The sequence below is a fragment of the Notamacropus eugenii genome, chromosome 1 (genome assembly GCF_028372415.1).
Source record: "Notamacropus eugenii isolate mMacEug1 chromosome 1, mMacEug1.pri_v2, whole genome shotgun sequence".
In the NCBI taxonomy this organism is placed as follows: Eukaryota; Metazoa; Chordata; class Mammalia; order Diprotodontia; family Macropodidae; genus Notamacropus; species Notamacropus eugenii.
This window is the reverse complement of record NC_092872.1, coordinates 441,831,042-441,857,736: the sequence shown is the minus strand read 5'-3', so window position 1 is coordinate 441,857,736 and position 26,695 is coordinate 441,831,042. Positions and strand designations below refer to the sequence as shown.

At 36.5% G+C, this 26,695-nt stretch overlaps 1 protein-coding gene across 1 annotated transcript in view; it reads left to right on the top strand.

Moving 5' to 3' along the window:
* Positions 1-2,245: 2,245 nt before the first annotated feature.
* C5 (complement C5) overlaps positions 2,246-26,695 on the top strand; it is a 131,622-nt gene continuing 107,172 nt past the window's right edge. Inside the window, exons 1-9 of the mRNA XM_072631781.1 lie at positions 2,246-2,376; positions 3,383-3,575; positions 4,820-4,982; positions 7,931-8,001; positions 11,216-11,307; positions 15,872-15,954; positions 16,713-16,803; positions 19,692-19,806; positions 21,328-21,454. Coding sequence (XP_072487882.1) covers positions 2,273-2,376; positions 3,383-3,575; positions 4,820-4,982; positions 7,931-8,001; positions 11,216-11,307; positions 15,872-15,954; positions 16,713-16,803; positions 19,692-19,806; positions 21,328-21,454 — 1,039 coding nt within the window. The 5' untranslated portion in view covers positions 2,246-2,272. The remainder of the gene's footprint in view (positions 2,377-3,382; positions 3,576-4,819; positions 4,983-7,930; positions 8,002-11,215; positions 11,308-15,871; positions 15,955-16,712; positions 16,804-19,691; positions 19,807-21,327; positions 21,455-26,695) is intronic.

The window sequence follows — 26,695 nt, the reverse complement described above, 5'->3', positions numbered from 1 at the left end:
AGCTGAGCAAGATGATTTATCATTTTTCAGCTATGCTACACCTCAAGTTAACATTGTGGGTACTCTGCAAAGGGAGGATGCCAAGGATCAGGAAGTGCCACTTTCCATGTTGACAGTGTGGTAAAGAATATTTTAGCAAACACATTTGAGTCCATTCACCCCAGTGAACTGTGTGGAGGGAAAAATAAATCTCCTGGTTGAAGAAATATTGTTGTTCTTTGGTCCTTGTTATACTTTCTCAGTAAATATCCCTTTGTGAAAGCTAATCATGCTAATTAGCTAACTGATATTGGGTTAACTGGTTAAATGGTATTGGGAAGCATATGGTGGGGGCTTATGAGAAATACTTTTAGAAATTAGTAAGTTAGGAGAATGGGCCCAGTTCACCTTCTATTTTTGTCAATCAATTACTTGATGACAACCTTTCTTCCAGTTCTCCAGAATTCCTTATTGGTTATGCAATGCAGTCAGCTCACATTCACCATGAACCTTTCCATTATCCTCTGTATAATGCTCATTTTTAGTTCTTCAGAGGTAGTGATGTCTCAGCACCATATAGCAGTAATGGTAAAATGTTTGTATTAGAAAAGACAAAGCATCTTTTAATGCTATGGAAAGTTTTGGGTCAGTAAAAGTGTTTTGCAATTTCTCATTAGTAGTCCATCCCACTGTCCTTTCCAGTTTAACTCTGAGCCCAGCTCATTGTCCATCTGCATTATCTGTCTTATATATGCATACTTAAATGATCAAACTCTGTAGGATATCCATTTAGATGCATGTTAAGATCTGGGCAATAGTCCCTTCATCCATTTGGCCTCTCTGTGTGGATGGGCAAGTCTGATTTCTCTGACTGATTATAGATCTCTTCTAGTAGACTTTTGCAATGCCTGGGAACTTGATATAATATGCTATCCACAAACAGAAGCATCTGGAGATCTTCACCAACCACTCAGAATCTCTCATTTCCATGGAGTCTGTGCTGTTTCTACTCTGTCTTTTGGTGAGCATAAATCTTTCTCTGTTACATAATTTTATAACGTGCATTGTCAATATTACATAAATGCTACTTAATTTTAAAAATAATTTTATTTATTTCAAAATTTAAAATTCTTAGACCTTAACACTGAAGTAATTTTTGAGCACTAACGTTTTAAATAAAATCAATTAGCCTTTAGTAAGTACTTGCCATGTTTCAGGCCCTGTGTTAAGTACTGGGGATATAAAGAAAAAACAAAAACAAAAACAATTTTTGTCCTCAAGGAGCTCACATTCCAATGTGAACAACACCAGGGGGAAACAACATGGATAGATTTTACTTATGTGTATGTGTGTGTGTGTGTGTTTGTGTATGTATGTATGTCCAACATTCAGCTAGGAAGTTGACCTGGGGCAGGAACTTGCCAGCCTCTTTGAGTGTGACCACTTTCTAAGCTGATCTAAGATGAAGAACCAGAGACAGATTTTGTAATGTGAGGCTTCATCCCCTAGACAACCCAAATACGCAATATATATATATGCATATACATTATAGATATCACACATATATATATATATATATGTATACACACACCTACACATATATACTCATATCATTAATCCACTTTGCACCTGCTGCCTTTCCTGGTTTCAACTCCACAGAACAGGATACCCCTCCTAGAATAAGCTCATCACTTCTAAACTCACCAGCATGCTATTTAACTCAGTCTCTGACACTATCTCCCTCAGCCTCCTCTCCCCTTTGAATGGAGGACGGGAGAGCAGAGTTTTACACTTTTCTCAATGTCTTCCTTTATAGAATATAGAAACTGGACTTAGCTCACTCCAATTTGCACCCTCTGCCCCACTTGATTTCAACTCCACAGATGAAAGACTGGTACCTATGAGGGACAATAAGTGTACAATTATGTCCTTTGTTTCCTCTTCCCACTCCTCAAACTAAAGTCCACTTCTCAAAATACTAAAGTCTGACTCATTACCACCACAGATTAGTCCAAAGTGGACCAGCCTTCATGAGAGTTAAGCTAGGTATAGTTTTGACCAAGTCTCCTTAGTGCTAGATTTTTCATCAGGGTTCATCTTCCCAACAAAATAGTTTCCCAAATTGGAAATTCCATCAGACCTCCTAATTTTACCTTTGGACATCAAATCAATTCAGACAGAGATTTGAGAACTCTATTGGAGGGTTCTCTATCTCACATTAATGATTAACCTAAGGATTGAGGTCTCAAACATTAGCAGCTGAGTTGAATCAAATCAAAGTTAGGGAACTTTAATGAGAAGCAGCACCAATGATTTACTGCTCCTTATCAAGATGGACATTTTAAGGATAGTCTGCATTTTAATCTGCATTGGAAGAAGTTGGGGACAGGAGCAGATGTAAGTGAAAATGATGCATGTTGGTTTATAATAATACTTGATAGTTAAATCTGGGTTCCAGGTCCAGCTTTGCTACTGCCTCTTTCTTGTGACCAAGGACTAGCTGCTTCATCTGTTTCCCTTTAGTTTCCTAATCTGTACAAGGAGGGTGTCTGAGATGACTATTACCCTTCTAGCTTTAAATTTCTATGATTCTGGTCAGCGTCAAAAGGCAAAACTGATAGATATATTCATAGAAGCAGAAGCTTTGTCTTGATGGTAATGAGGGGTGAGTTTAGAAAGAAGAGATGGAATTTATGGGCTGATATCTTGGCTATGAACCTCAGATAAGGTAAGTTGTCATTAAAAAAAAAAGTACCAGCTCTTTTTGCATGGAAAAGGATAGGTGGGAGAGAGGACAACCTGAAGCATGAATTTGAGTTCAACTGCTATATTCCGGATAAAACTGTGCATAACAGCAAATTAAAAACTTATTTTCTTTTTCAGAATATTTTAAGCAATTTTATAATGTCCTTTAGTGGTAATTAGGACCCATCCTTCCTACTTGAGGTAGTTTGAAAAATCTCAAGGTATTTTATTTATTTTAAATGTCTTTATTTTATTTTTTTACATTAGAATAGTCTCCCAAAAGATCTTTCCCATTTGTTTCTAAAGAACTATCTCATATAATAAGAGAAAGAAGAAAAATAAGAGGGAAAAATGATCACAACTGGTCAGTACACTGAAAGTGAAGGTATCTTAAAAACTGGAGCTGGAAAGTTCTGTATCTCAGTCTTTTTCAAGGCTATGATGTGAAATCATGCCAAACATATTTCCATATTTGCCATGTTGCAAAAGAAAATACACAATACAAAAAATGGGGGAAAAGTTTTAAAAGTATGCTTCAATCTGCACTGACTTGAATAACTATATTAATTTTAAATGTTTCCAGTAGTATAAAAATAATAATACTCAGATAGCTTGGATTATGCAGAAATTGACCCATTTTGTTCTATTGTTCTAACAGATACATCATTTCAGCAGCAAAAGTACTCCATGTTGGAGCATCTGAAAATATTGTCATTCAAGCTTATGGATACACAGAAGCATTTGATGCCACCATCTCCATTAAAAGCTTTCCAGATAAGAGATTTACTTACTCCTCTGCCAAAGTGAATGTGTCCCCAGAAAATAAGTTCCAGAACTCTGCATCTTTAATTGTATGTCTTCAAAGAACATTTTGTCTACTTTTACAAATACACAGTGAAAAGCAATTTAACAGTACGAGGAGTACTTGTCTGGGAGACAAAAGAACTTAGTTTGAGACCCAGACCCATCACCTCTGTGGGCAAATCATTTAAACTCTTCAAGCTTAAGGGTTTTTTTTATCTATAAAATGGAGATAATAATACTTAACTTTACTTATCTTTCCAGGGTTGTTATGAGAAAACTGCTTTGTAAATCTTAAAATGCGATGACAATAGCTATGCTGACAACAACAGTAGCTAGCATATAGCATTTTAAAGTTTGTAAAGTACTTTTCAAATATCTCATTTTACTTTCACAACAACCTTAGGAGGTAGTGTTGCTCCTATCCTATTTTGTAGATGAAGAGTCTGAGGCAGACAGAGGTTCAGTGACTTGCCGAGGGTCATACAACTAGTAGGTGTTGGAAGCTAGATTTAAACTCAAGCCTTCCAAAGTCCAGGTCTAGTGCTCTACCCACCTAATGGCCTCTATAAAAATGTGAATTGTTATTTTAATCAAAACCTGATGTGATTTGAATACTGACATTTCCAAACATAGAGAGAAAATGTGTATTTCCATGTGAGATCACTAAATAGTTTAAATAACATGCCGTGTAACATAACTCATTCTAACATGTCTAAGATAGACATTCAAAATGACAGAATTGCATCTAATATATAAAAAAACCTAACTGGATTTTAGAATATAATTGAGAAATGGAAAATATCCGTGAAGTATTAAGATGGTAGGCACTGGACTTCAAAATTTAATGCTAATAATTAACATTTATATGGCACTTTAAAGCATAGAAAGCATTTTACTTTTATGATCTCAATAAGTGTAACCATTTCAAGTAACACAATAATTACAGGGAGAATTTACCTGTATCTTGTTTACTTTGAGAATAGGAATCCACATGTATATAATGCAATTACCAGCAGTTTTTCATACATCAGTCTTCACAATTACTTTTAAGGTGGTTGTTTATTGCTATTATTACATTTTATAGGAAGGAATCCAAAGCTACAGTAGTAACCTTCTCAAAGTCTCATAGCTAGGATCTGGCTAAGTCAATACTGGTTTCTGATGACTATTTTCTTTTTCTTCTAGTGCTGCACTTTTCTAGGGCTATTCAAAACACACTCAAAAAGGTATTTGAAGAATTTTTAACCACTTTGAGATTATTTTACTTTCCTTCTCAACACTTGCATTTCAGATTCAACCAAGAGACTTGTCTGAAAGAGGAAATTCAGTTTCGCATGTATATTTAGAAGTTGTATCTCCCCACTTTACAAGAGAGAAAAAAATGCCCTTAAACTATGAGAATGGATTTCTCTTCATTCAGACGGACAAGCCTATTTATACTCCTGATCAGTCAGGTAAAATGCCAACTATTCTTTTCTGCCTGGAAAACAATTACATGTCCTTGAAAACAGTTCACTGCTCATAGTTCTGTTAGTTTTGATGTAAAGTATGAAGTCACTGTTTTCATTCTTGGTGACTTTCACAGACTGTCTAAGAGTTGGAAAAGGGATCTCAAGGGATACAAATCTGCGCTAAACTTGAAAAAGAAAATCCTTTCCAATACACCTTACAAGTGATTATCTAACCTCTACTTAAAGACTTCAAGTGACGAATCCACTCGTTTAGGAGGCAACTCATCTAACTTTTAGATGGCTCATATTGTTAATAATTTTTCCTAAAATCCACCTAAAACCTGGTTGCTTTGATACTTTCATTCTTTGCCCTTAGCTCTGCCTTCTAGGACCAAGTAGAACCAAGATATAACTCTTCTATACAACAACCCTTCAAATACTTAAAGACAATAATCCTGTCCATCTCCCCTCCCTCCAGTATCTTCACTTGACTAAACACTCACAGTCTAGGATGACATCATCTTCAGTCTTCTCTCCATAAAGGTCACATTCCTTTGGATAGGTTTCCATTTTTCAATGTACTTCCTGAAATCTTACACCCAGAACTGAACACAATACTTCAGGTGTGATTTGATCAGGGCACATACAAATTTTACTTGTAGAGACAAAATGAACCTATGGCTCCCAAGAAGTGGCTATTTTCTGAGCCAGGGAGACCTGAGTTCAAGTTCTGCTTCTAACAATACAGGTTGCATAATGTTGGCCAACTTCATTTACTTTTCCATGTTCTAAGCAGCTAAAACTAAGTTACAGAGAGGCTACCTCTCTGCATTTGTAGAAGGGCCACGTTGACTATGTGGGAAGCAAACTGCCATGTTTGGGAAGAGGTAAAGAGAATTCAGCAGCCCTTGTATGTCTAAATATGACTTTTGGTTGAAATGAGCAGTTCAGCAGTTTTCAATTCTGCATAGTTACTTGATAGACTCATTTGTAGAGTGCCTGTGTGTATGTTCATCCTTTGTTGCTGAAAAAGACCATGCCATCAGAGAAATGATGACAAGACTTGCACTTGACTTTGTTTTGAGTAAGGGAGGGCTGTGCAGGTCACCAGCCTCACTTCTCCCCCAGAGACATCTGAATCCAGTGACCAGATAGTCATCAGGATGACTGGAGATGACCGAGGATGAGACAATTGGGGTTAAGTGACTTGCCCAAGGTCACACAGCTAGTGAGTGTCAAGTGTCTGAGGTGAGATTTGAACTCGGGTCCTCCTGACTCCTGCACTGGTGCTCTATCCACTGCACCACCTACTCAAACTAAGGCCTATCATGTGGAAAAGAGATGCCCTTTTTTTTTGCTTAAAACTAGAGGGCAGAATGACAGACTCAGTGAAAGGAAATATATCCTATGAAGTAGAGATATTCTAAACTGGAATTGGGTACCTCAAGAAGAATTAAGTTTCCCCTTAACTTGAGGTTTTCGTTCAAAGACTAGATGACCCATTTATTGGGATGTTGTACAGGGTATCTCTGCCAGATATGGAATGGCCACTGGAAAGGGTTCCTTCTAGCTCTCAGATTCTGTGAATATATGAATGTTATTTTGAAATTCTAGTTTTCTTTAGTATGGGGGTCATCTTCTTGATCTGAAATTCTATAATTCTCTGAATGGAGATAGGGGATACAGGGAGAACACATTGAGGCACATGGATAGGATTTTTAAGGGGATATGTTTCTTTAAACTGGTAGTTCTTAACCTAATATTTGTGAACTTTAAAAAAATTATTTTGAAAACTGAATTTCAATATAATTGGTTTCTTTGTTATCCCATGTATTTTATTTTATTTTCCTTCATGAATTTAAAGACATGATTATTATTGTTTGGCATCACCAGATTGCCAAAGGGGTCCATGGCATATAAAAGTTAAGAATTCCTGACCTAAATAACTATGTGACAATATTACTTCAAATTGCTTTCCTTTGCTTATATAGAGAAAAATAGAGGGGATATTTTCAATGGAAACATTTACTTGTTTTCTAAACAAAACATCCATGTTTATGTTTTAAAATTGACTCCTGGAAGGTATCAATAAATCATATGTAAAACTGTTAACCTCATACATACCCATGTGTATATTTGCAAAAGCTTTTGCAATGTTTTGCTTAGTAGATATATTCCTCAAAATTTGTGTTCAAATCAGATTTTTATTTATTGTATTTGAAATAAACTATATGTTTAAAGAAAATTTTAAAAACCTTTCAGAGAGGAGCTTTTTTCTATTCTTTTTTTGACAATTAATCTTTCCATTGCTTTTAATTAGGAATATGTAGTTAAAATAGGCAGATGCCTATATAAGGCAGATTTCAGGAAACCTTCAAAGGCCCCTCTATCCCCAGACCATCCAGTACCATGAAGGGAATTATTCTATGGGTCACTCCTATGTGTTAAGGTATTCTCCACAGAATTCCCAGAACATGAGATATACAAAATAGTGTAAAACTTGATAAGATTTTTAATATTTTTTATAATGAGATTGCTTATTCTAGAATCCTTCTCCTTTTTTCCCTCCTATTTCTCTGTTGAGTGGAATATATTTCTCTAGCCAACTATGTGTGTCTACTCCTCTCTTCTTTGATCAATTTAGATGAGAATGAGGTTCAAATGCCACCTACTCCTCCGACACCCTTCTTTTTGCTAGTATAGACTTCTACTTGCATACTTTGATGAAATACTTCCTTATCCTTTGAGAGAAGCTTTTTTCACTGTGAATGATCAGACTGTCGTTCCTAATTCACCTGTTATGTTTTTTTATATTGAACTTTATTTTCTGCAGGATTGACTTGCGTTTTGAGACTAGAAGTTTTAGAAACCAAACAGTCCTAGAGTTTATTTTTGTTTGTTAGATTAAATAGAATCCAACAAACTTTGTAATGTGCTAATTATTCTTTCAGTGAAGATAAGAGTTTATTCTTTCAATGAAGAATTGAAGCCAGCTCGGAGAGAAACCACCTTAACTTTTATAGTGAGTATGTTATCTCCTGTAAATAATTTAGCAATGTCTTTTTCATGAACAAGAATAGAGAGGTGTCCTCTATAACTAAACTTTATCAAAAGCCATTCAGTTTTCAAAAACCTTTCATTAAAGCATCGATTATGCATAGATGTACAATGCACTGAGTCCATAAATGGCTGGAGTCATAAAACTCATAGTCAACAAATTTTTACTGAGCAGTTACTGGAGACCAGGCACTGGACTAAGCTCTGGATATACAAAGTAAGGCACAAATGTGGTCTCTACTTTTAATGATCTCACAGTCTAATGGGGGAGACAATATGCAAATAATTATGGACATACAAAATATATACAGTGTAAATGGAAGGTAACCACAGAGAGAAGGAACTAGCAGTGAGAAGAACAGGGAAAGGCCTCTTGCAGAAGGTGGGATTTGAGGCTAGTCCTGAAGGAGGCCAGGGAAGCCTGAAGGTAGGAGTAAGTAGAGAGAACATTTCAGGCCTGAGAGATAGCCAGTAAAAAAGGCATGGAGTTGAAGGATGGAGTATTAAGTGTAAGAAACAGAAACTAGATAGTTAGTAGCTAGATCCTAGAGTTGAGGGCAATAAGTATAAAAAGCCTGGCAAAATAGGAAAAGCCAGGGTGTGAAGAGCTTTAAATACCAAACATAGCATTTTTAATTTGATCTTGGAGGTAACAGAGAACCAATGGGTTAACATGGATAGACCTAGGCTTTAGGAAAATCATTTTGAGTTGTAATAGGGAGAGACGTGAGGCAGGTAAACCAACCAGAAGATAACTGCAATAGTACAACTGTGAGATGATGAAGGCCTGCACTGGGGTGTATGAGAGAAGGGGACATATGTGAGAGATATGCTAACAGTAGGAATGATGAAATTTGGCAACAGATTGGCAATATGAGAGAGGAGTCGAGGATGGCACCAATGTTGTGAGCTTTAGTGACTGGGAGAATTATGATGCCCTTAGTATCAACAGGGAAGTTTTTGGAAAAGGGGAGAATTTAGAGGGAAAAATAATAATTTTTCTTTTGGACATGTTGACTTTGAAATATCTACAAGACATCCAGTTTGAGATTTCCAGAAGGCAGTTGAGAATACAGCAGTGAACCTAAGGAGAAAGGCTAGGGCTAGATATGTGAATCATCAGTCTGCAAGGTAATTGAATCTATTAGAGCTAATGAGATCAACTGAGATAGGTTCTAGAAGGAGAAGGAAAGAGGTTCTAGAACAGAGGTTCGAGGAATACCCACAATTAAGTGGCGTGACCTGGATGAAGATCTGATGAAGGAGACTAGAAAAGAGTGGGTGATCAAACAGGTAGAACCAAGAGAAGGCAGTCAATAAAACCTTGAGAGGAAGAAGTATACAGGAGGGGTGAGTGACCAACAGTGCTAAATGCATTTAATCAAGATGAAGATTTAGATCAATAATTCTTGAAGTATGGTCCTTGGACTCCTGGGAATCCTTGAGACTTAAAGGTCAAAACTGTTTTCACAATAAGATTAAGACATGATTAGCCTAATAAAAAATTCCTCCTTTTTCCTACTATATATTTGTGTGAGCCTGGATTTTCTTCATATACTTTAATCAAATCAATATATGGCAACTGATTAAGTGCAGAAGCAGATATAAGACTCTACTGTTTTTTATTAAGCCAGATATTAAAGAAGCTCCTACAGGTAGAATGGGCTTCAACAGGGTGTACTTGGTTTACCCTTCCTAGTCTCTGACTGAAGGCTGGATGACCATTTGTTGGGCTTACTGTAGAGGGTATCAGGTACTAGTTGGACTAGATGACCTAGGAGATTCCTTCCAACTCTGTTCCTTCCAATGCTATGATTCTGTGATCCAATAGGTTTCCATAGATCCATAGATTATTAGAGTTGGAAGAGATCCTAAAAATCATGTAAGCTAAACACTCTGAAGATTAAAAAAAAAACTTGACACACAAAGCCTAAGTGACTTGTCTAAAGTCATACAGGTAGTCTATGGCAAAAAAAGGGATTCAAATCCAGGACTCCTGATTCCTTGCCCAGTACTCTTTGCACTGCACCATTTCTTCACATTCCCAAGAGAAGACATTGACCATTACTATCATAGACGTTGCTTGTTAGCTCAAAGTACATGGGTCAATATCAAATTAAACACCTATTGTACTAATGGGAGGGGAACCATTTTCAAGGTCAGTTGAAATAAATCTGTGATCCTTACTGTAAAGAATCAGTTATCTAGTTAGAGGGCAGTATAATATAATGGCAAGAACTTTGGATTTTGAAGTCGGAGGGCAAAGAGCAGAGCTAATAACTACTGAGAAGTTTTTCAGTTGTGAGCAAAGTGTGGAAGACTCATCAATCTCTCCATGGTTTCCCCTGATACAGTTGAGGAGTGTGAACTAGAATCTTAAAAGTAATCATACTCACATGCCCCCACCCATTCCCTTTCCATGATCTGCAGGTTTGGGTGACTTTAGAATTGTTTGACCATAACCAAAGACCTTGGAGAAAAAGCAGAAGGGGGATGTGGCTAGGGGCTAATGGGTCTATGTTGGAGTGCTTAGTATTTTTTCCATCATGTTTAATATGTTCAATAAACTATGTTTCCACAGATAGTGCAGTATGTTTAATGCATGCACCTTATGAATATTGAATCATGACCAGAAGTAGGAAGGCCCAGGAGCATTTTAGAACTCCAAATTTCATATTTTTGATACTTTGAGCAATAGTTCACATCATTCCCTAGTTAAGTTCTGGACCTAGCATTGAAAGATCAAGGAGATTGTTAACAGTGCCAAATCCTGCACAAATAGAATAAGAACTGAGAAAAAAAAAAGAATCAGACTGAGCATTTAGGAGGAAGTCTTTGAAAGAACAATTTTAATAGAATACATGAGGTTGTAAGTGACTGAAGAGTGAATGGTCCTGAGGAAGTCAAATTTTTTTGTGTTGACCTTTGTAGGCAGAGTATTTTTGTTGTTATCCCTATGAGATTTAGAGAAAACATATATGCTTAAAAATTTAATCAAGCAAGTGATTATTAAATCATTGCAATTTATAATAAAATACATATTTTAAAATTTTATGATATCAATAGAAATAAGGAAATATAAAATTCGAATTAATACACAAAAAATGTAAATTTGTAACTAAATAAAAGTTTTTATCTTTTGAGATTTCAATAAAGATTTTCTTTTTCTTAATCCAAAGGATCCAGAAGGAGCAGAAGTTGAAGTCCTTCACGAAAATGACTATGTTGGCATTGTTTCTTTTCCTGATTTCAAGATTCCACCAAATCCAAAGTATTTTAAAATCTTTCTAAATAAAGCAACTTCTTTTACAATATGTAGTATATGAAAAGAGTACTAGACTTAGGAGTGAGGAAAAAATGAGGGACATATTCTATCGCTTACTAACCATTTGAGGCTTTGTGCAAATCATTTAAGTTCTCTGAATCTCAATAACTTCATCTGTAAAATGGGAGTGGCAATACCTGACTTGCCTGTTTCTCTGGGTCATTTTGATTCTCAAGTAAGATAACAGATATGAAAACACTTTGTAGAACACAAAACACTATGTAAATATAAGCTATTTTTGTTTGTTTATTAAAATAATTATAAAATTTATATGGACCTAAATATATGTGTAGTTAGTTACATATATTCAGCTATGTATAGCTGCTAGAGGCAGCTAGATCTGGAGTCAGGGAGACCCTAGTTCAAATCTGGTCTCAGATACTTATTAGATATGTGACTTTGGGCAAGTCACTTAACCTCTGTTTGCTTTAGTTTACTCACCAGAAGATGTTCACCAACGTAAAAACTGGGCGATAGCACCTACCTTTCAGGATTGCTGTAAGGAACACATGAGATAATAATCATAAGGTACTTAGCACAGTTTCTGGTATGCAGTAGGCCCTTAATAAATGCTTATACCTTTCTCTTTATTTCTCTATGTAAGCAATACGTACATTGTGCTTTGTCTGTTTAGATCCATGTAAAGAGTTCCCTATATAGGGAGTTTTGATTAAGGGATTACATTGATGTAGGGAGTTCCCATTGAGAAAACTTCCTCTGACCATGGAAATCTGAACTTGATAGCCTGGGCCACTGAGGCAATGGGAAATGTGAGTTCAGATTTCGACTCACACATGCTGGTTGTATGACACAGAGTAAATCAGTTAACCTCTTAGTATCCTAGGCTCTTAAGTTGTAGATATCCTTACATAATCATACTTCAGATGACAATAAAAAAATAGATAAAGTAGATGACAATGTTCTCATGTGGCTTGGTGTCAGAAGCTGTTGACTTGTTTTCAGTTGTATCCAATTCTCTGTGACCCCATTTGGGGTTGGTTGTCTTGGCAGAGATTCTGGAGGGGTTTGCCATCTCCTTCTCCAGCCCAATTTACAGGTGAGGACAGTGAGGCAAACAGGGTTAAGTGACTTGTCCAGAGTAAGTGTCCGAGGCCAGATTTGAACTCAAAAAGCTAAGTCTTTCTGACTCCAGACCCGGAGCTCTATGGAGTGAGGCATCTAGCTATCCCAGGTATCAGAAGATCTGGGTTCAAGGCTCACTTTGGCCATTTTTTTTTTTTTTTTTTTGCTACGTGATCTTAGGCAAATCATTTCACTTTTCTAGGGCTCGGTTTCTTCTTGTTTAGAATGGAGGGGCTGGGCTAGCTGATCTCTACATCCTTTCCAACTCTACCAGGGGATTCTAGTGCTTCCCACAAATATTACAGAAAATCAGTCATGTGGAGCCACCTAGAGGGGATAAAGAGGTATTAGCGTGGTGCCAACACATGTACGGCAGCCTTAGGCTGGCCCTAGAAGCTGACTTTTTTTTTTTTTTGAAAGCCATGACTAATAAAAGTCAGTTTCCTGGCAAGAACCACAGCTTTCCTTTCCAATTCCTCCTTCCTCAGGGTGCATCTGAGCCCAATGAAGTGTGTCTGGAAAAGAATTTTTTTAAAAAGGTGCTTCAGAATATTTTTATCAAAACTTAGAATTGTTCCACTGTTGGACCAGAGCCTAATATGCCATGATTAGTCTATAAAGTATGTTCTCTGTTCCTTCCAAACCACTGTTAGAAGTCACACATGGAAAAGAGAAATTGGGGTAGAGGAATGAGAGAAGAAGAGAGAGAGAAGAGAGGGAGAGAGAGAGAGAGAGAGAGAGAGAGAGAGAGAGAGAGAGAGAGAGAGAGAGAGAGAGAGAGAGAGAGAGAGAGAGAGAGAAAGGGAGAGGGAGGGCTCAGGTATTAGTGACACAGCAAACTATATTATCAACTGAGTAAGAAATACAGTGAACAACCTCTGTGGCTCAGGCAACTCCCTAAATGTTATCTACTAAATCATAGATCAGGGGTGGGGAACCTGTGAAGTTTGGATTCAGGCAAAGGGCCACACTTGAGGACCTAGAGGGTCACAGCTTCCCCACCCCTGTCACAGATGGATTATGCTCTAAGGCTCCACTAGAAGGAAATCAGAAGTCCTTTGTATATATATATCTAACATATACATATATGTACTAGATATACCTACCTAGGTAATGTATTATCTGTGTGTGCACGTTGATAGAAGGATTAGGAAAATTCCTTCTACTGATAGAAGTCACCACTTATACAATGTATAGTCTTACAGAGCAGCCTAATGCACAGAGTTTAAGTGACTTGTCCAGGTAAACAACCAGTAGGTGTCAGGGGTGGGATTTGTACCTAAATCTTTGTAATGTTAATGAGAGTAGCTTGATTTGGTGAGGCTTGTTATGAAAGTTAAAGATCTTCCCTGCTCACTCATAGGCCTCATCAGGAGTTATATATATACTCTGAGGTGAGGTTTTGCTTCTGGGGGCTTCTTTGGAAGAAGGTTCCTGGGCTAGACAAGACTCTGGGTAGCCATCCCCACAGTTGGTCTATATTTCTCTGCTTGTATTTGAATGTAATTAGATTGTTTTCTCCTTAAAAGCTGCTTTCCTTTTAGAAATGCAGATGTAAGAACCTGGGCAACAGGCCCTTCTGTGTATGTCAGGGTGCTTGCTGCTGCAGCCTTCCTGGCTCCAAGCTGATTCTCTAACTACTGGGCTATTCTATTTCTTTATATATCCAATATGCATGTAAATATGTAGTCTTTTGACATTTACATAGTTTTTAACATTAGAAAATCCATTCTCTTATTTTATCTTTACAATCCTATGAGCCTAGGCATAAGCCAATTTCATGCCCAGGCTACACACCCAGGGAATTTTCTTTTTTTTTTTAAATAGAAACTTTATTAAATATATATCATAAAGGATATTTTATTCATCAAAGTAAAGACACTATAATTAATTTTAATAATTAGCTAGACTATTTTGAAATATAAATTTTTAAAATGAGACAGGAAATAATTTTTTGAGACATTACAGTGTGCTTGGGCATATTGGGTATGTCCTGTGCCAACACCTATGGTTGTATTTTGCAAATTTTATTTTTCCCATTTTATAAGAGGGGTGAAACTCGGAAAGGTGAAGTCATTTAAGTGGCAAAGGATTACAGTACACATAGAGAAATTGGTTTACAAAAAGGGAGGGCCTTCTTGGCACACTAGAGAAATGTCTTCACTCTAGCATTATGGCTGATCCATACCAAAGGACTCCTGAAGTTCTAATATTTTAAGTTCCTTTTTTTACCTTAAAATTTGAGGTTCCATGCTCTAATATTTTCTATTTAAGGAATTTTCTAGTTCTAATGTTCTAAGTGTTACCATTCTGTGATTATCTTCCTTATTAATCTGTGTTCTGTGCTCTAACACCCCTTTCTACTATAATGTTCTGATGGTACTAGGCAAGTTTAGAATAACTTGTGGTTTGGTCCAGGTTGGAGGGGAGGGGACAGGAAAGGGTGTTGCTTTTTTGCCTCAGTCCAGCAGAGGGTGGTAGAGGTTCACAGAGTATTCTGACCCCCCCCCCCAACCCCCCCCCCCCCAACTCACTCCCACACACAAAGTCTTGGAAATTGGGGAGGGGGGGGTGTATGAAGAAAACTGTGGAACAAAAACAAATCTGAATAATTTGATAATTGTGTAGTTCTCTGAAAGTAAAGAACACTCTTTGAATGGGAAAGGATTTCATCATTTGGCAAGCAGTGTTCTCTACCAAATACTTTGGGCGGCAACATTATTTATTTTCTAAAGTTTATAATTTATTATTGAAGTTAGACTTCAGGATCGACCCATTAATAACATTTTATTCAATTCAATAAACATTTGAGAAGATATTGTTGGGTATTGGCAATATTGGAAATTGAATTTAGGTATCTGTACCTTTTTCTTCATTTATTCTGAAAAGTGCATATTTTACTTGTGCCCTAGCCCAATCCTGAAAGTCATGGCTACTGACTATAGTAGCCTCAGAAACAGGTACTGAATAGATTAACTCTGACTATTTGATGAATGAAGCCTGTGCTAGTTAAGAAAGGGAATTTGAGAGTGTAAGATGCAATCGCTGCCATTAGAGGAATTTGTCTAATAGAATGATGTAAATTCTCCATATGACAGCTATTTGTTAAGATAAACTATAACAAATGGAAAAAAGTCAGTAGTAACATAAGCACTTGTAAGCACTGTGCTTTCTGAGTTGAATTAAAGAAGAAAATATAAGCTTTAATTACATGGATTTAATTTCATCTAAACTCAATATCAAACTCAGTATTACTATAACTAAGGGGGAGAAACAAAATATACATGTGAAAAGTATGGTCATGTTGATTTTATATGAGTTTTTTCCCTTTTAAAAATAAAGTTGTGTTTAGCATTTCCTGGGTGAGGGTGAGAACTATTATTAATTGATGACAACTCTAAGTAATTTTGACAATTTTGTTTCCTAGATATGGAGTGTGGACAATTAAAGCCAAATACAAAGAAGACTTCACAACATCAAGTCTTGCATATTTTGAGATTAAGGAATATGGTAATTTCCAGCAATTGTTGAGATTTTTTTTTTATTGTGTTTTAAGGACTTCCTTAAAGATGCTTTGTCTTCTATAAATTGTAAAATCATAAACAACTTTGAAAATAAGAAGCAATTTCTTATTCTAGGAATAATTATCATAATGATAAATCATGTGTATAAGATATTTTATAGCATGCTATTGAATAGGAATCAGGGTACTCAGGTGATAGTTCTGGCTTTGGCACCAACTCTGTAATCTTGGGAAAGTCATTTTAACTCTTCAAGTCTTAACTTCCTCATCTAAAAATCACATAAGGCTTTGTGTTATTTATTTTCATGTGTATGTTTTATGTTTCCAACTCAATTATAATAATGCTACCGGTAATAATAATCAGAGTCCACAAATATGTAAAACTTCTAAGTTTTGCAGTATAAGTCCCTCAAACCATCCTTATGAAATAGTATCCCATTTTGCAGATGAGGACAGTGAGGCTTAGTGAAATGGTGATAAATTCACCCTAGGTCACAAAGCCTTTAGGTGAAGGAGCCAGAGAATCAAACCCACATTTTCTACCTCCTACTCTAAATTTTGGTATGGGAATTAATGGATCGCAATCACTCAGTCAGAAGGGAGAACTATTAAGAAGTAATTTTTTTCTATTTTAATTTTAAATTCTATTTTCTATTTTAATTTTCCATTTAGCTATAACAAAAATCTTTATCCTTTTAAAATAATATTTCAGTGATTATATGCTTTCTTCATTTTTTATTTTCAGTGATGCCACACTTCTCTATATCATTAGAGCCAGAAAATAACTTCATTAGCTACAAGGAATTTGAAGACTTTAGTATTACTATAAAAGCTAAGTAAGTAAATAAATTTTAAAATTTACCATTTTTTTAGTATAAGGACTTCATTTTAGTGTAAAAAATGATAGCAGCTATTAGTACACATTGACTGAGAAAATTTATATGATGACAAAAGGCTCAAGAATTTAGTAATGAATTTGGATTTTATTGGTCACTATATATACATATGAAAACAATGCAAAATATAAGAGAGATTATTTATTCTGTCTACAGAAAGTATGTGCTTTAGTTCACCTAAAATATTGAAACCATTCATGGAGAGCTCCCTTTTCTCTCCTTCTCTTTCCTCTGTCATGTTCCCCATTATCTCTTCCTTCACTCTGTCTCTAATGAAGAGGTGGCCCTTCTACTTGCCAAGGTCACCTCCACTATTTGTACCCTTGATCCTAACCTCTCTCCTCTTCAGCAGTTTGCCAGTCATCCTCACTCTTATCTCTCCCTGTCTACTGGCTCCTTTCCTGCTGCCTATAAACAAACCTCATCCTTAAGGAAAAATCCTCACTAGTTTCTACCATGCCGATTAGTCATCACTCCATATATCTTTCCTCCCTTTCTCAGCTAAACCTGAAAAAAACATCTACATTCAGTGCTATTGCTTCCTCTCCTGCCATTCTTTTCTAAACCCTCAGTAATCTGGCTTCCAGTCTCATCATTCAACTGAAATTGCCCACTCCAAAGTTAACAATAATCTCTTCATTGACATGTCTTAATGACATTTTCTTGCTGCTCATCCTTCTTGACTTCTCTACAGTATTTGACACTGTTGATGCATTTTGCTGGATGTTCTTTCTTCCTTGGGATTTTGTGACTGCTCTCTTGATGGTCGTTCTTCCTGTCGGAGCATTCTATCTCTTGTGTTAGGTAGGCATGCATGTCAGAACCATTCACTCTGGGTGTCCCCCAAAGTTCTCTCTTGGACCCATGTATCTTTTCAAGCTATACCAAATCACTTGGTGATCTAATTATTTCCAGTGGGTTCAATTATCATCACTATGTGGATAATTCCCAGTTCTATTTATCTAGCCCAGTCTCCTGAACTCAAATCTTGTTTTACCAACTGTCTGCTGGACATTTCAAATGTATTTCCATATGTATCTCAAATTCAAGTGTGCAAAAAACAATTCATTACTTTTCCCTCCCAAATCCTCCACTCTCTTGAATTTCTCTATTATTGTCAAAGGGACCACCATCCTTCCAGTTTCCCTCGTTCAGAACCTCAGTGTCATCCTTAACTCACCTCACATATCTAGTCAGTTGCCAAACCTTGTCATTTCTTTCTCTACAACATCTCTTGTAGATTTCCCTTTCTCTTTACTCACATAGCCACCATCCTCATTCAAGTAATTATCACCTCTTCCTTGGACCATAGCAATAACTTCTAATCTATTTGCCTGCTTTAAGTTTTTCCTCCCTCCAATTCATCCTCCACTGAGCTGCCAAATTGATTTCCCCAAAGCATCCGTTTGACCATATCATTCTTCGGCTCATTACATTCCAGTGGTTCCCTATTATTTCCAGGACCAAATACAAAGTCCTTTGTTTGGTATTTTAAACTCTTCACAAATGGTTCCCTTCCCACCTTTTCATTCTTATTGTGTTTTACTCCCCTTCAAGCACTTACTGATTCAGCCACACTGGCCTACCTGCTGTTCCTTGAACAAAGCACTTTATATCGTATTTCCTTGCCTTTGTACTGGCTTTTACTCAAGTCTTGAAGGCCTTTCTTTGTGAGCTAAGGCTCTTAAAGTCTTTGGCTTACTTCAAAATTCATCTCAAGTACCACTTCCTACCAGGATGCCTTTCTTGCCCCCACCCTAATGGCTAGTACCATCCCCTCTAAAGTTACCTTCCCTCTACTCTGCGTTTGCATGTGTGTCATCATTTATATTTTCTCTTCCTCTCTAAAATGTAAGTTCTGTGAAGGCAGGAACCATTTTGCTTTTTCTGTGTATCTCAAGACCTTAACATACTGCCTGACAAATTGTAAGTACTTAATAAATGCCTATCACTTGATTAATTGAACTCAACAATAGAATCCTAGAACTTTAAATCTGGAATAGATCTTACAAATCATTGTATAATGTAAAACCAGAGGTAGGATAGTATAATGGGTAGGGCACTGGACTTAGAGTCAAAAGTTCTTAGTTTCAAATGCCACCTTACTCCCTTATTATGTGTCCTTGGGCAAGTCATTTAACATTTATATAGCATTTTAAAGTTTAACAATATTAGTTAAAATTTATATGGAGGATTTAAGGTTTACACAGTGCTTTGTATTCATTCTGTCATTTAGTTATCTCACTTACAAAATACTTTGCTCACAGTTTTCCTGAGAGATAAGTAGTGCCTAGTACATACATTTTCCCTCATTCTATAGAACAAGCAAGGTTTAGAGAGGTGGATTGCTTTGCCCAGAGTCAAACAGTGAACAAGCAGTAGTTTCAAAAACCCAGGACCAATGGGAAGGTAGAATTGTCTTCATTCATTCACCAAGCCACAATTCTGTAAAGCTGGGTCTGAATCCTCTTTTGTGTAATCTTGGACACATCACATTGGGAAACAGCTTGGGTTGTTCAGTGAATAGGATATAGCTAGGTCCCAACTAGAGCAAATAATGAATCCTATGAAGTGGTCACATATAAAATCACTCGGAGCTTCGAATTAGAAAGACCTGAATTCTAATCTTGCCTCAGATACTTTAAATTTATGATTCCGTGAACCCTTGGCCTGAGTTTTCTTATCTGTCAAATGGAGAAAATAACCTTTGCCTTGCCTATTATACAGTGCTATTGTAAGGATTAAAACTTGATAAGTATTGTTTTATTTTATCTGGAACTCATTATAGTAACTATTTTAAATGATTTCATTATGTTATCATTTGACAGCTATTTTTATAATAAGAAGATCTCTGAGGGAGATGTTTATATCTATTTTGGAATAAAAGAAAGTTTAGAAGAAGATAGGAAAGAAATGATGCATAAAGCAATGCAGCAGACACAGGTAAGAAGATGTCACAAGGATATGTTCACAAATTAAAATGTATTTTATTTGGTATATATTATATATTTATTTGGTGTGTATATATATATGCATAGAATAATAGAATTTCAGAGTTATTTGAATGAGTAATATTTTGGAATGACTGGGGTATATGAGTGAGCTGTAATGAACATGAGGTCATACAGGAAGGCTATGGGAATCCATTTAGACAAATATGGAAGTCCTTGAATGAAGATTATAAAATGCAAGCAGAAGAGCTCTGGATGAGGAGTCAAGATATCTGACTTGTCATTCTGATTCAGGTCCTAATTTGCTAGTGTGATCCTCTTGTACAAGTTACTTCTGTTTTCTAGTCCCAAGTTCTTCTTCTATATTGGACTAGATGATCTATTTGACTCCTTCCAGTTCTAAAATTCTATGATTCCATAAAAGTGAAATTCAGGCAATTTTTCAGATAATTCTGTTTAGAATAAAAATTAAGCCTTCCAACAAATCATCTCCCGTGTATAGGTAAAGATTATATAAAATTACTTGATAGATACAAGGACAGAGTTAACTTTGTTCAGTTGCACCTGGTACCCAGGTGATTTTCCTAATTATTGATATCAAATCAGGCACAAAACATAGGGACATGTGCTTACTGAAGGTGTTAATAGGAAGAGGAGAGTAAATTAGATTGCATTTTGGCAGTGTGTAGTGCTTTTTAAGTTCCCAAGATGCTCCCTGAAACAAAACCTGATCCTTTGGCACCAATTCACTTCTAGGGATGCTATATCACTACAAAATATGAAGTATTGTAACATCCAAAAAATCAGAGTATGGGTGATCCATAGGACAATGGAGAGTTTTATGGTGCTCATAAATTGACTATAGAATATGGCAACTGAGGAGCAACTGAAAATTTTGTTAACAAGAAATGGTTTAAAACTTGTTCTTTAGGAAATTTTTGATTGGTAAAGGAAAGTGGACCTTACAAGAAGTGAGGGATAACAAACAGAGGGGTAGCCTGAGTGGTGTCCCAGTACCTGTGGAAAGTTAAAAGATAAAGAGAAATGGATTAATAATTAGATTTCTTAAATTTACTTGGTTGTCCCCTCAGAGCCATTCCATTTCCTCAAAGACAATATGCCCTGGCTTTTGGTAGATTGTCACTTGGTAGAAGGTGGTCACTAAATTTTGGATTCATATTACAAATAGAAAGCAGCTGTTTTGAAGCATCAATTCCAGTTGGGGGCTTTTCTAAAGCCAACAAAACAGATTAGTGTGGATTGCATCAAAGTGTAGTATTTGGTAAGAAGCAAGGATAGGGACAAAGCTGAATATTAAGTCAAACTTCAAAGTACACTCACCACATAGAACTGGGGTAGTATTCCTTTGGGTCTTAACGCTTACCTGTATGGATGTATTGCCATATGACTGCTGATTGTGCTAAAGACTGCTCAAAATGGACTGTATTTACCTCTATAATTTCCTATGTGGCAAACATTCCACCCTTTTAATCTCTTTTGAAAAAAAAAACAGATAATAAATGGAGTTGCAGAAGTTACATTTAACAGTAAAAAGGCAATTGAAGAATTATCATATCAAAGCTTGGAAGACTTAAATAACAAATATCTTTATGTGGCTGTCACAGTCCTGGAGTCAACAGGTAAGAGTCTGACCTTAGTTTGATTCATAATGAGTAAGTGTAGTTAAATATTTGGATATCACATAGGAGTGGCATAAAGCATATCATCAAGGACAAGAATAACCAGATAAGAAGAAAAGTCTAGTATGTATTGAAAGCAAGATCTTACAGAAGGGCAAAGGGGAGTTAAATGGTACCCAGGAGACAGTAAGACTCACATATTGGACGAAAACTCTCTATGGGATTTATGAACTAGAATTTTACAGAATGATCAAGAAAGTTTGGGTTATGAACTGCTCCAGTGAACGGAGTGCCCCCACTGATGGGATCCCAGATGCACAAATAAAACTATAAACATAAATTATATGTGTATATAAACTTGTATGAATCAAAGAGAAACAAAAACCCAATATGAACAGATGCTATACTTCTGTTATTATTTTATGCTCCAAAGTTCAGGAGTCATAAAATGATGGGATTGAAAGCTGGAAAAGGACCTGAGAGATGATCTAGTTTAATCCTCTAATTAGGCAAATAAAGATATTGAGACTCAGAGAAGAGGGAGCTATATGCCCAAAGTCATTCAGATTGTAAGTAGGAGAGCCAAGACTCTAATATAGGTCATCTGACTTCAAATTCATTTTTCTTCCCGTGACACCACTCCATGACCTCTCCAAAATGACACAGCTGGTAAGTGGCAGAGCTGTTCCAGAAAAAACTGTAGCAAAGTAAGCAAAGAGCAAGGAATGCATCTGTGCCTGGAATATAAGAAGCACTTAAATGCTTGTGGATTGGTTGGTTACATGCTTTCTCTGTAGTTTATAATTAGGTTTTGAAAAATAGAATTTCTGCATCTTTAATATGAAAGAATTGGATTTGCTCTCTAAGGCCTCTTCCAGCTGTAATATTCTACCTTTTAGCGTGATGTATTCCAAGGTCCCTCCTAACACTAATGTGTCAGGTTCTGTTTTTTAACATTGTATGTCTTAAGTTCCTTTCTAGCTTTAGAATACCTGCTCTCATAATCCATGATTTCATATTATATGATAAGATCTCTTCCAGTTCCATTAAAATACATTTAACTTCTGTAAATCAATCAATAAACAAGCATTTATTAATCACCTACTATATGTCAAGCATTAAGATTAACACCAGTGATACAAATACAGAAGGGAAACAGATCCTGCTATCATGGAGCCTAAATTATAATGAGGGGAAAGATATGTGTGTGTGTGTGTGTGTGTGTGTGTGTGTGTATTTATACCTATATATTTATATGTAGAGAATATTTTTTAAAATTTGAGGGAATTGTCGAAAAGAGAATACTGGTAGTTGGGAGAATTAGTAAACACTTCAGGGAGAAAGTAGAATTTGAGCTGAGTCTTGAAGAAAACCAAACATTCCAAGACAAGGAGAAAGATGTGAGGTGGGACCACATTCCACAGCATGAGAGACAAGTGCAAAGGCAAGGAATAAGAGATGGCGTGTCATGTAGAAGGAACAGCAAGTTCAGTAAGACTGGATTGTAGATTTTGTAGATGGCAGTGATGGGTAATAAGACTTAAAAGAATAAGAAAGGCCAATGTTGCAAAGACCTTTAAATGCCAGCCAGAGGGATTTATATTTGATCTTAGAGATAGCAAGGGTCCACTAGAGTTTTTTGAACAGGGGGAGGCAGAAAGAGCCATGAAGCAAGACCAGTTAGGAGAATATTAAAGTAGTCTAGGACAGAGGTGCTGGAAGCCTGAACTGGGTGGTGGTTGTGTGAGTGGAAGTAAAGGCAAGAGATATGGGGAAAGAAATGAAAAGTGTTGGCCAACTGATTGGATATGTGGGATAAGTGAGAGATGAGTGAGAGACAAGAGAGAGTTGATGATGACATACATTTTGACCTTCAAAGACTGGGAAGATAGTGGTGACCTCAGCAGTAACAGGGAAATATGGTAAATGTATAGGTTTTGTGAGAAAGGTAACGAATTCTGGTTGGGCATTTTGAGTTTGAGAGACCTATAGGACATCTAGTTTGAAATTTCCAATTGTCAGTTGGAACTGACAATTATGGAACCAGCTTTCCAGAGAGAGACTAAAGCTAGATATATGAATCTTGGGATCATCTGTGTAGAGATGACAATCAAATCCATGAGAGTTAAGGCCACCATGTCAAAGTCTGTAGAGAGAAAAAAGAAGAGGGTCCAGGACAGAGCTTTAGAATGTACCCACAGGTTGTGACATGGATAATGAATGAATGAAGAGTCTGAAAAGAAATAGACAGGCAGGGAAATCAAGAGAGAAAATGTCACAAGGATCCAGAGAGAAGAGTGTATCCAAGAGGAAAGAGCAGTCAACAATATCAAATGCTGAAGAGAAATTTAAAAGGATAAGAATTAAGAAGTCATCACATTTGACAAGTGATAATTGTAACTTTGGACAGAGCGTTTTCAGTTGAGTGATGAGACTGCAGCTAGATTATAGAGAGTTTAAAAGACAGAGGAGAGAAAGTGGAGGTATCAAGTAAATGTAGATGACTTTTTTAAAGAGAGCTTACTAGAAAAATGGAGGAGAGATATAGGACAATAATAAATGGGAATGTTGAAATCTAATGAGTTTTTTTAAAGAATGAGAAGACTTGGGCATGTTTTTATACAATAGGAAAAGAACCACTGGATAGGGATAAACTGAATGATAGAGGGGGTAGGGATGATAGTAAAGACAATCTGTTACAGAGAGTGGGAGGAATGAATATACATTACAGGGCTTGGCCTTAGTTAGGAGAAGAGTCACTTTTTCCTCAGAGGAGGAAATAATGGAGGATATTTTCAAGTGGTAGTGAAATAAGAAAGAGAAAAAAAGATGTTTCAGAACTTGGCCTAAATTTCCTTGTTACTGTATGAGTCAAGGACGTCATCTGAGAAGTTACTGGGCAGTGGTGCTATGGAAGGCTGTCATCACTCTACTAAAGCTACCCTTTTTAGGAATACCTGTTAATTTTTCCTAATCAAATTCAATGACCATTTATCTGATCTTCTTTGTATTGGTTGGGTGAATTAGCTTTCTGTGTTTACCTCCTTTTTCTACCCCACTCCCCAATTCCTAATTCTCTTCCCTTGAAGGAAAAGGCCACATCTTATAATTCTTCTGCATCTCCATGATAAAGCCTCAGGTATAGTAGGTGCTCAATTAATGTTTGTTAATAGTTCTTGTTATACAACTCATGTGACATTATTGTTCAGCCCTTTTCTTGAAAGTCTCTCTGTCCTATTTGTATCTATTTCCTTTCTGAACCCCATCCATGAAGGTCTTAGTCTTTAACACTCTATTCTTTCCCTTTTCATTCCAATATTCAGAGAGTTCATCTGTCCTCCTTGTTTCAATGATCTCTATGTAACTAACTTTTACATTTACATTTTCAAGCATTACTGTTTTGTCACCTTTTCTCTAATCCTAGATAAAGGACATTTGAATCATCTGAAACTTATCTTGTCATACTTGAACTATTGCAAATAGCCTACTGGTTGTTCTGTCTGCCACAAGTATCTCCCCACTCCTGTCTATCCTTTACTCTGTTGTCAAAATGTCTTTCCAGAAGCCCAGAATTGACCGTATCATCCCCCTAATCAATAAACTCCAGAATGAAATAAAGAATTCTCCATTACACATTCTTAACTTATCCACTACATAACCTTAAACTCCCCTTCCTTCCACTCCCCATGTACTCTCTGATTCAGTGACTTTGGCCCCTTTGTTGTCTCTCAAATAAGATATTCCATCTCCTTACTCTGGGCATTTTTACTGATAGGATGCCCCTCTATATCTAAAGCTCTCTCCCTCCTCATATCTGCCTATATGACTCTTGGTTTCCCTGGATTTCTTCAAGTCCCAGCTACAGTCCCATCTTCTAAGAGAAGCTTTTCTCAGTCACCCTTAATCTTATTGCCTTCTCTGACATTTTACCCATCTTAGCCTGCTTGTATCTTTTTGCACATAGTTGTTTGCACATTGTCTCTCCCATTAAACTGTGAACTCCTTGAGAACAGGAACTACCTTCTGCTTTTCTTTGTCTCATCTCTTAGCACCGTGCCTGCACATAGTAGGCACTGACTGATTGCCCTTTTCCTCTAAAACTGCACCTCTCCTCAACCTCCTCATCTGTTTAAAGCACTACCACTCAGTATGTACCATATTATTGTTTGTTTTGCTTAGACATTAACTTGGAATTGATTGTGTCATTGGTTGTTTCATTCCATTGATTGGAATCCAGTTGTTTTACCCACATGCCTTCCCAGCTGAATGGTAAAGTTATTGAGGACAGGAAACTTGTCTTCTGCTTTCCTCATTCATTCAGCTAAATAGCCAATTAGTATTTACTAAGTGCTTATAATATACTCCCATCATTGTGTTGAATACATTAAGAGGGATACAAGAAAAGAAACATATATGCCCTGAACTGATAGAACTTGGATGACATAACAGAAAAATGGCTGGATTTTTAGTCGGAAGACCTGAGTCCAAATCTCAGCGCTGTCAGTTATGATGTGTATGACCCTACTAGTCACTTAATCCCTCCTAACTTTGATTTCCTCATCTCAAAAGTGTGATGACTGGGCTGTAATTAAGGTCCCATCCAACTTCAGATCCATGTTCAGATCAGTTAATCAAACATTTTATTAAGAATCTACTATATGTCAGGCATTATTTTTGGTGCTACCATCATGGATCTTACATCCTATTGTTCCTCTATTCTATGAATGGAAATAGCTTATACTGAAACAGCTACAATACAAGATTGAATGTAAAAGTCCCAGGAGAGAGGTATAAAATAAAACATTAATTCAGCAATTCAATAAACATTTATTATTAAATATATACAAAGCATAGCACTAAGCTAGGGATGCCAAGATAAAAAAATGAAGCATTCCCTGGTCTCTAAGAGCTGACATTATACTATGTTCTACAATATGTAAACAAAGGGGGAAGGAACTACATCTGGCATGGGGGTCATGGAAAGCTTCATGAAAGATGTGACATTAGAAATGGGCTTTAAACTAGTCATAAGACATACTATGAGGTTATACATTTTTATTCATTGCCTAATAAACATACAAAGTGGTTGACCGATTGAACAAATGACTGAATGACGAAATGACTGGAGCATGTGCATATGGAAAATAGAGAGAGATGGATAGAGTATCCAGGAAGATCATTCCACTCCACTGTACTTTATAAAAACATCCCAAGAATGGGAAATAATATTATTTGTAAATT